Below are 10,385 nucleotides of genomic sequence, written 5' to 3' on the forward strand. Positions count from 1 at the left end.
ACTAGTGAGCGGTTTATCGAATATTTATTGGGTTATTCATTGTCTTTTTTAACATCAATTGTTGAACTTATAATAAATAAATATCATAATTATTATCTTTTATTATTTTCATAGTAATTTTTTTGCTTTATGATGTCATTAAAATTGAATTAAAGTCAAAACAGGATAATAAAGGGCAAAATTGGACTTCTTGTTCAATTATGATGATATTTTACAAACTGAAGTGTTCAATAGGTGTTATAGTTTACTCATTAAATTAATTTTGGATTTGTAGGAACTTTCAAAGATGGAGGTGAGAGGTGCAATTTGCACATATTTTCAAAGATGGAGGATTTGAAATTTGCACATATTTTCAAAGATGGAGGGAGTTGCGGGTGCACTTTGAAAATATCTTCAAAGATGGAGGTCTGAAGTTGCAATTTTCAAACATTTTCAAAAGGCAAATGCGCTTACACCGACTTCGATGCTAGCCCCTTTTCTAACGGCTCTCCCCCAATTTCAAATAAACCCTATTCTTATTTCAGACCAAATTCTCTCAATCTCTCCCTAATTTTGTGTTCTTGTGTGTGGATTTGTAGCAAAAAATTCCATCTAGGATTTGTTTCTTGAATTTCGTTGAATTGGGGGGTGTTTAAAAGCACGATTCAGTTCACGCAGAAGTAGAGGATGGACCTTCCGCAAGAGACTGATGATTACATTCGTGAATCGATCGAGTATTCACTCGGTCTTCCGGTATCTACACGTACTCTTGAGTTAAAGCTTCGATCTTCCTATGAAACGCAAAGGCGTCTTCACGATCAGTATTTTTATCTGAAATCCAAATTGAAAGAGAAAGACGAAACCATCGAGCGTGTTAGGGTTTGTATTTTCTGTTCAGTTAACATTTTACGATTCCGTTGAAGTAAATATTGCTTTCAGACCTTACAAATTCCTTGCAGTAAATTAGGAATTGCTTAATTAGGGTTTAATGGTTTGGTTGACCTTGTTTTAATTTCACTCCTTCCCTTTCACGGACTTTAGAAAATGCTGAACTTGCTGCCGGAAAAAATTGAGTTGTGCTTTTTTGGTTCGTTAATTGGGAATTATGATAATGGAGTGGTTATCTTCTCATGAAATAAAATTTATTGAGTTTTTGTTTTATTCCCTTGAATTGTATATAGGCTGAATCGATTATGAATGCACAAGCTGTAAAGAAGTTTGTAGAAGAGAATCAGAAATTGGCTACAGAATGTGTTAATTTGTTAAGTCAGTGTAACAAATGGGAGAAGGAGTGTTTATTGTATGATCATGATCGAGAGGCTTTGATGGACTTCGGGAATGAGGCAGACAATAGAGCTAAGGAGGCAGAGTCGCGTGTTCATGATTTGGAAGAGGAATTAAGTAAATTGTCAGAAGAACTGCTGTTCTATAAGCATCAATCGGAGGGGAAACAGGTAATTGATCATTTCATTTGAGTATAAATATAAAATGCTTTATATTTAAGGGTTGTTGAAAGATTTTCTTTTTGAAGTAAATAACATATGGGTGATTAGTGTTACCGAAATTGGAACAGTAGACAATTGATAAAATGGTTTACTGAATTGCAGAAAGAGACCTATCATATGATGGGTTTTAAGGTTTTGTTATTTTATATTCATACTTCAAAAAGTGTCCCACCATACTATAAACTAAATATCCTTGATCAGTTTATGGAAATTATGTATTACAATGGAAGTAATGAAGTTGCCTCTTGTTGGAAAGGCTCAAACTCTTTATGATGATCATGTGCTTGCCTTACTTTATATGTAGATTCTTGTTATTTTTGGTTTGTGTGGGGGTATCTAATGTAGGTACAGAGAATAACTTTCTTTGCCGGATAAGTTAGCATATTTAACAGCCATCTGGAACATAGAGTGGAAGAGTGAGGAGATGTCTATGTTATCACTCATGAGTAGACAATTCAATATTTATGCATTTTTCCTAAAATCTACCGAGTATTATTCTTTTGTATGACTTAAAGTGTGGATGTGTAGCATCTTCTTGATGATGGTAGATGCATTGATTTTGAATTTTACTTTTTCAGCTAGTTGAGACCTGATAAACCACTATATGTGTATGTCATCTATTAGCCTGTCATCCAAAAGATTAATTCATACACAGGAGATGTTGATGTGGGAGTTGGTGAAATCAAACCAAACAGAACAAATTCATATGCACACAATTTGGATATATAAAATGCAAAGTATATGTCCACAATACTGAAATGAAAACATAAAACAACTGATCAACCAATTTGTGGAAGAGAAACAGAAAGAGCATTACTAGTCATAAACTGATAGCATGAAAATTACTAGTTTATCTTCTTTGATTTCATGTTGCACTTTTTTGTCATTTTAATCTTATCTCTTCCTTACCATCTGAACCTCCAGATACATATCTTAAACCAGTACTGATTACAATTACATTATCTTTTTGCTTGATTAAAAGATCAGCGAGGAAACGAAAACTGCATCCACGGAACATTTTCTTGTTGATACATTGCTATCAAATTTGATCAGCAACGACAATGTTGCATCAACAGCGCATTCTTTCTTAGAGGCAAATAATGGAGTGGAAGTGTGCCAAAAAATGCTGGAAATGTGGGAAAGGTTAGCAATTAGCATTTTTTTTCTCTTTGCACAAAATTCTGCAGAAAGTTACCTAAATTGTATTCAATTCATTGTAGCTTGAAGCCCTCAACACAAAAAGTTTTAGCATTGGCTTCTCAAGTCAAGATATTGCAGAAAGAAAAAGACCATTTAAGGAATAATCTCACAACAGCCGAAGAGGAGGTTTGTGTGGTTTTTATGTGTGTGTTTGTGTGCGTGTTTTTAAGTTCCTTTGACTAAACTAAACTTGGGATGCATAGGTTAAAGTCCTGTTTGAAGAAAACAACATATTGGACAAGGAGAACAGGAGATTGATGAAGCTACTCCAAAAAGAGAGACAACTAAATGATTCTGGGGGCAAGCATAGTAGTGCATCCATGAAGGTCAGAAATCTAATTTAGAGAAATCTAATTCTGGGGGCAAGCATAGTAGTTTTGCCATTCCGAATTCTGGGGGTAAAAAAAAGAATTTTTTTAAAACATCTTTTAAAAGGAACAATGAGTACAACCATTGTATTCAGTATTCTTCCCAAATCTTGATACAATCATTGTACTCAAAAGCACATTTTTATGGACAAGTGAATAACAATGGTTGTATTTCGTGATCACATGCATGGGACACAGTTCAATTAGATACTTATCCCTCATTTCATTTCAGCACCTTTTACAAGATACAGATGTTGGTCCTAAACTTCAAAATTTTGGATTTGGTCTCTCTCTCGTTTGTCAATTCCCAACGGTTTTGGTCCCTATCTCTAACCGTCATTAACTTTTTCCGTCAACTCTAGTTAAATGAGGGTTATTTTAGTCATTTTTACTATTTTCTGAATTTTATATTAAGATTAAAAAACACATTATAGTTTTAATTTTAAATTGTAAAACAAAAAAAGAAAAGAAAAAAAGGATAACCACCACCTTTCGGGTTGTTTTACACTTTAAAAATAAAAATGTAATATGTATTTTTATTTTAATATGATATAAAATAATGAAAACGTCTAAAATAATCCTCGTTTAAGTGGACTTAATGGAGAAAGTTAACGATCGTTAGACAGAGGGACCAAAACCGTTAGGACCAGATGCCAAGTTTTTGAAGTTTAGGGATGATACCTTTTGAAAATTGCAAACATTGTGGACCAAAATTACTCTTCATTTTTATTTTAATATGAATTTATCTAATAGGTATTTTTATTCGCTCTCCTCAATAAATGGATTATATGACTTCACGTAATTGTGGACAACAAATTTTTTTCATTAATCTCAATAAGCTTCAGAACAACCATTTTATTTAGAGGTGCATCTTTTTAGAAAAACTAAAATAGGCCATTGTAGGATATGCTCAAATTCGCTAAGATAGTGATAACATTGTACCTCTCTCTGTCCATAACGTCATATTTTCCATTTTCTTCATTTTCTTTCGTATCTTTTCAAGTTGTATAAATTTGAGGATTTCATCTAACCGTTTCCATACAAATTTCCATGTAGAATAATAAACGAAAGTCTAGTCCTAGAGATTGCAGTCCTATTGAGAAGAAAGTCGACTTCATTGAAGCCGGTTCCCCACGGCACCCACTCTCTCCGTTGCGACACAACACCCCGGAGTTTCGATTGAACAAAAAGTGACTCCTACAAGCTTTTATGAATTTTGTTTATGTGAAACGCCCAACTCTTGCTAAGATTTTGTTTCAAGAGCTTATTTTCAAAGATGGTTTGGAAATAATATAGCATTAGTGTAGTTTTATTCCAAACTAATCATTTTATTTGTTGAAATGCTTAAAAAACAACAATAGTTGTTTGTAATTTGTAAAATAATCAGCGTAAAATTGTTTATCAGTTCGGTCATTATAGTCGGACTCTATTATGGATTTCTGACCACATCCTCCATAGGACCCTCCTATGTATCTCACAAGGAAAATCTCGAATCTATAAGGATATTTACAATAGTTATATTATAATTTTTTTTAAACAGAACGTCAAAAATCAAATTTCCCTAAAAATTCACTTTCAATTCCAATAGTTAATCTATTTTACCAATTCTAGTATTATTATGTTATTAATATATTTTATAAATTGTCATTCCAATACAGTTTTATAGAAGCTTTATAAAAATTTGTAACGCATTCAATTTTATTGGTGGAAACAATTAAAATAATAATAACACATCCTCTTAAGAGCTTATGTTTCAAAAAAACAAGAAAATTAAAACAACTTAAGAAAATTATATGATTACATATAATTCTAGTTTTTATAAGTGATGGTATAATATAACTATAAAAATTATTCTAAGGAAAATTTTCACAAAATTAATATAGATTTTTTGGTTGGTCTTTTGTCTCTGTATAGAAGAGATCCATGTTCAAGTTTTATCTACATGTATTTTTAAAAGTATAAAAAAATATATAAAAACCATTGCAATTTAAACTAAAAACAAAAAAAAAAACGACATTAGTTGGACTCAAGTTTTGGTCTTTTGTACAAAGGCGGTAACAATTACCATCTCCATCCGTAAAGTCTTGTACTAACATTTCAGTTTCAAAAATTATTGATGTACTTATAGAAATAATAACCATTTATTTGTTAACCTAGGGGCAATTTTGTAATTTACTCTCTCTCTCTCTCTCTCTATCTATTTCTTTTGTTCAAGCATTTAATATTTTAGCCTTTTGGCGGAAAATACTTTTTTTACTCCCCTTATCCACTCTCCCTGCTCAAAGACTTTACAGATTCTTGGGTTTCCATCATCAATGGCGTTGCTTCGTTTTCTCTGTCTTCCTTCAGCTTCTATCTTCCATAACCAGCAACACCAGCACTTCTTTCAACCTATTAACCCTAATCCCTCATATCTTCAATCCTTATCTCTCTCTGCTTCACTTCCTAATCGCTTCTTCAAAACACACAGACCTAATTTTCTCGTTTTCCAAACCCAATCTGCCATTGAAGCCCCACAAGTTGAGAATTCACCGGATACTGTAGAACAATTGGAAGATGAAGCTTCTAGAACGAGATTGCTTGCTCAGAATGTTCCTTGGACTTGTACTGCAGATGAGATTCGTCCTCTGTTTGAAAAGTATGGCACCGTTGTTGATATTGAGGTTCGCAATTTTCTTCTCGAAGTATGTTAGGGTTTTGTTCTGTTTTAGCTTTTTTTACTTATTTACATCTTGGTTTTGACAGCCAACATTGAACTACCCTGCAATCTCTCCAAAATTTCATTGTTCAAGTCGTTTATTGGTCCAATTTGTGGCGACAATTTTGTTTATGGAAGCATGTGAAAGCTAAAATTGCCATGTAGTAATATGCCAAATGTAGCTGTGAATCATTCTAAATGTAGTTGTGGATGGTTTTGGTCGACAAGACTTGTTCTAATTTTGGAATGCTTAATTGCATTCTGGTGTTTGGCCAACTTCAGGATAGAGCTAAAATTATCTTCTTATCCTTTGGGATCATTACAGTTGCAGATTATTGCTAGTTTGATTTTGATACCCTAAACCTCTCTTATATTGTGATTATTAAGGTTTCCGAGGGATTTGGATTAAAATACCTTTTTATTAATTGATTATAAAACAAGTGTTTTTAACATATTCTAAAACATTATTACAAACAAAACCTATGAAATTAATGGGATTTCATTAAAAGCCCAGGATTTGAATTTCCGGACATTCTTTTAAACCAAATATGGGATTGTTATTTAGTTAATTACAAAGTGTAGTGATTACATATTTCTAAATCTTTATGCCTTTTTAGTTGTGGACATTTACTTTGGGACTGAGAGAGTATATGCTTAATTATGTATTGATGTCTCTCATTCATCTTATTTGACGGCCTAAAGATTATTTGCTCTTTTTCGATGGATCTTTTGTTTGACTATTTTGGTTTGTTTGTTTGTTTTTGTTAAGGTGTCGATGTATAGCAAAACCAGAAACCGAGGGTTGGTGTTTGTTTCAATGGGCTCACACGAGGAAGCATTGGCAGCATTCACAAATCTTCAGTCATATGTGAGTCCAGAACTGTTTCATTGCTAAACATTTTGATTTTTTGCCCATTATCATATTACTAGTTTTCTCACAAGCTAGGAGTCTCCTTGGATTTGACCTCCAATCGGGCACCACTCTTGTGGTTTATGTCTAGATATTAATGTAGTGATTAATATATATTTGTTTCACAATGTGTTTATTTTGTATGTACTCAGTTTACAATGTAAAGCTTTTTGGCATGTTTGTGAAACAAAAAATACATGTAAAAAAGTTTCATATTGTGAACCGAATACATATGAACAAACACATTTTGAAACGAATATATGTTAATTCGTACATTAAATACTATACTTAGATGGAAAAAGATCATATGAAACAAAACCTTAAAGTAGAAGTTGTCAAGAAATTTTTGAGTTCTCAAATGATTAAGTCCCTATTGAAGAGTATTTTAGATATTCAACATATGCTCAAATTGTTTACTTAAACCATGTGATGAAGTCAAACATGGGAAATATTTGACTATGAAATCAAGCTTATTACTTTTGGCATAAAGTTGAAATCTTTTTGCTTCTTTTATAGGCTGATGGACTTCTTTGAATACGAATGTCGAATTTATCATTTTCTTTTGGAAATAAGACACAAACGTTTGGCTTTTCTTATAAGATGAAGGAAGCATTTGACTATGAAAGTCAAATCTATCTTATCTTTTTACATAAAGCTGATTTTTTTTAATCTTGGAATGAAGTATTTTACTTTGATAGTGAAATTAATACATTCTTTTACCACAAAGGTAAAATATTTTTGCCATTCTTTTCGTTTTCTCTAAACAAAGCTTGAATCTTTTTATCTGCTCGATTTAGGAATTTATGGGCAGAAATTTAAACCTCACTTGGGCAAAGCCACGGAAAACACCAAAACCTTCTGCCCCTGCACAACCGAAGCTGGTTCCTGTACACAACTTATTTGTCGCAAATTTACCATTTCAAGCACGATCAAAAGACCTTATGGAGTTCTTTAGTGCTGAAAATGCTAATGTTGTATCTGCGGAGATTATATTTCATGAAAAGCCACGAGGTTCTGCTGGTTATGGTTTTGTTTCGTTTAATACCAAGCAGGAGGCCGAGGCTGCGCTCTCTGCTTTTCAAGGAAAGGTAACTAGTCTGACTGATCTTTTTTTGGAGTTTAATGTGATTTTGGAAGAAATTTTTCTATGAGAATATGTAGAATTTGAACCCGTTAGATTACTTTCCAAAAGAGCCTTTGATGAGAGAAGAGAGGTTCCAACATATATTGGGAAGAATTTATCCAAGTTTTGCTGATGTGAAAACACCTCCAACGGGGTTATACAGGCATAGATTGTTCTAGAGGGTTGAGAGGGGTCTAGATGAGTATAGATTGCCCAAAGTGTCGAGTCGCTGGAGTGGTAGATCTTGACTCTGATACCATGTGAGAATATGCAGAACTCCCTCGGATCACTCTCCAAAAGAGCTCTTAAGTAGATACGTTAGTCTCCAACATATATCAAAGAGAAATGGTTCAAATTTAGCTGATGTGGGACTAATAGTTTGTTTCATTTTGTTGTAGGTGTTTATGGGGAGGGCGATTCGAGTGTCACCTAGTAAAAGATTTCTTAGACAATCTACAAAAAAGGCTCTTGAATCTAAAGATGAATCAAGCAAATCAGAAACCGAAGGAGAGCAAGCACAAACAGCTGATGAAGTAGAAGCTTAATCGAAGAGGTCCCGCCTTTTCTTTGCCTCATTTTTGGTTTTATATATCAAGTCTTTAAAGTTATGATCTTAAACATATGTAGATTTCACCTGGTTAGGTATGCCATTCTATTCTGTCATGGAAATTGTGAATTTTAATTCTACAAGTAGTTTTAGAAACAATTATTTCAAATCAATCCTAAACATATGCGTAAGGATCGACTAAACATTTGCTTTTCAGTATATCTCATACAGATGTAGATGTAGATGTAGGGTACCACAAAAGGTAGATTTGGTTTTTGTATGATGAATGATGTTGGGCTTTTGATAAAGTGCGAAAGAAAATTGAATTTTGAGTTGGGATTTCAAAATTAGGTGGTGGGAGGATGTTGAAATGATACCAAAAGTGAAATGAATCTAGAAGTAATGGTGTTTGCCCTTTTCATTTGACCTACTACTTTGGAGGTAACTTCTAATTTAACTAACCAAATTCACATCCATGTTTATTATTACCCACAAATAACAAACTGTCGGGTAGTTCAATTGATATGGTTTTGAGTTTGATTTCTTGAGATAATCGGTTCAAGTCTCTTCATGTTATTGGAGGGTTTGCGATAGGCCATTAACCAATGTTCTAACGTCGTTACGATAAGGCTTATAGCGACATGTTGTGGCATGAGTCTTTTACAAGCCGTGGCTTTTAACTTTAAATTTTACACTTTTACAAATTAACTAATTAATCACATTACTAATAGTTTTATGAATTCTCACGTGTCACATATTCGTAATTAAAATTATTTTGAGTTTTATTTTGAATATTTGATCATTATAACTTTTTATATTATAATAATAATAATAATAATAATATATGATTTTTTTTTAACATTGTAATCTTTATTGAATAATAGATATAAAACATATATAATTATATATTTGATATGTTATGTTTTAGAAAATGTTATGTTCTTGTCGTGATGTGTAAAGTTTGTGGCTTGTCCTCAGCATCACTTTTCACACCATTTAGAGCCTTATAAACTGGTCTAAACACCTATCAAATAACAAATTCTAATAACCATTCCTTTTTATAATAATAATAATAAATAAATAAAATTGTAACCAAAATTCCTCAAACTCTACCTTAGTAAAGCATTTTTAACATGTATGCTATATTTTCTCTCTTATTTCTAAATTTGAAAATTTCTTCTATTTTTTTTCTATTTTAAAGGAAAGTTAGCATAGTTTTTAGAGCAAAAATCTCTAAAATTTCTAAAATAATATAACTGTTGTAGATGTTGTAAAAGAACGTTTTCCTCGGACACATAATATTCTTGGATATGGGTTTCAGAATATGATTTCTTTTTTGTGATGGTTATACTCAAACAACTTACGAATTAATTCATGTAAAAATTTACTTTGTATGACGACTTAAATATATGGTTTGTAAAAAATTGCGGATTTTATTTATTTGGTTTCAAAATTTCGATCTTCATTCTCAATCTTATGGTTTGCAATTTATTTCTATTTTCGTTCTTGAGGTCAAAATACTACTTTTAAGTATGAAGAACTAAAATAAAAATGAATTGTAAAACATGGAGATGAAAAAGCAATAAATATTAAATGATAAGTATGAAAAAGAAAATGGATTATACATGATCATATGTGTAATTTTAAAACCATAAGAACAAAAATAGAAATTTTAGTAAACTACAGAGACTAAAAACGTAATTTACTCGACGATTTAAGAGGGAGTTTGGGATTGCTTATAAAAATAATTTATTGACTTATTTCGGTGTGACACCGGTAATAAACATTTTTAAGTGTTTGAATAAACAACTTATACGGTGTCAAACCGATAACATGAGATTTTTGAAGAAATTAAATCATTCTTCTAACTTATAATAAATTGATAAAGACTTTTATAAAAAAAATTAATTGTTTCAAATAAGCAATCCACAAACACGTTTTTGAATTATTTTTTAATGGGAAAAGAGTATACCAACAAAAGTTGGGAGGCGCGGCTGTTGGTTAAGTATGGTGGACCTCACCTTACATAGTCACAAGTCTTTCTCATGTGGTTAG

At 32.0% G+C, this 10,385-nt stretch overlaps 2 protein-coding genes across 2 annotated transcripts; both read left to right on the forward strand.

Annotated features, from left to right (window-relative positions):
* Positions 1-530: 530 nt before the first annotated feature.
* LOC112514584 lies at positions 531-4,607 on the forward strand. Its single transcript, XM_025121139.1, has 6 exons — positions 531-858; positions 1,161-1,433; positions 2,467-2,627; positions 2,705-2,810; positions 2,888-3,010; positions 4,109-4,607. Exons 1-6 carry the CDS (start codon positions 667-669, stop codon positions 4,244-4,246), a joined length of 993 nt encoding a protein of 330 aa, XP_024976907.1. The 5' UTR covers positions 531-666; the 3' UTR covers positions 4,247-4,607.
* A 681-nt stretch (positions 4,608-5,288) lies between these two features.
* On the forward strand, positions 5,289-8,533 carry LOC112514924 (28 kDa ribonucleoprotein, chloroplastic). Its single transcript, XM_025121564.1, has 4 exons — positions 5,289-5,715; positions 6,520-6,618; positions 7,458-7,748; positions 8,182-8,533. Exons 1-4 carry the CDS (start codon positions 5,368-5,370, stop codon positions 8,326-8,328), a joined length of 885 nt encoding a protein of 294 aa, XP_024977332.1. The 5' UTR covers positions 5,289-5,367; the 3' UTR covers positions 8,329-8,533.
* The last annotated feature ends 1,852 nt before the right edge of the window (positions 8,534-10,385 follow it).

This window comes from Cynara cardunculus, assembly GCF_001531365.2.
Source record: "Cynara cardunculus var. scolymus isolate 2C chromosome LG 6, CcrdV1, whole genome shotgun sequence".
Lineage (NCBI taxonomy): Eukaryota > Viridiplantae > Streptophyta > Magnoliopsida > Asterales > Asteraceae > Cynara > Cynara cardunculus.

What these genes read in the sequence shown, in the direction of transcription:
- LOC112514584 (XM_025121139.1), top strand. Translation starts at nt 667, where the DNA reads ATGGACCTTCCGCAAGAGACTGATGATTACATTCGTGAATCGATCGAG. An exon ending in TCACAACAGCCGAAGAGGAG is followed by an intron (nt 2,811 to 2,887) that starts GTTTGTGTGGTT and finishes TGGGATGCATAG; the next exon opens with GTTAAAGTCCTGTTTGAAGA. An exon ending in ATAGTAGTGCATCCATGAAG is followed by an intron (nt 3,011 to 4,108) that starts GTCAGAAATCTA and finishes ATTTCCATGTAG; the next exon opens with AATAATAAACGAAAGTCTAG.
- LOC112514924 (XM_025121564.1), top strand. Translation starts at nt 5,368, where the DNA reads ATGGCGTTGCTTCGTTTTCTCTGTCTTCCTTCAGCTTCTATCTTCCAT. An exon ending in GCACCGTTGTTGATATTGAG is followed by an intron (nt 5,716 to 6,519) that starts GTTCGCAATTTT and finishes GTTTTTGTTAAG; the next exon opens with GTGTCGATGTATAGCAAAAC. An exon ending in TCTCTGCTTTTCAAGGAAAG is followed by an intron (nt 7,749 to 8,181) that starts GTAACTAGTCTG and finishes ATTTTGTTGTAG; the next exon opens with GTGTTTATGGGGAGGGCGAT.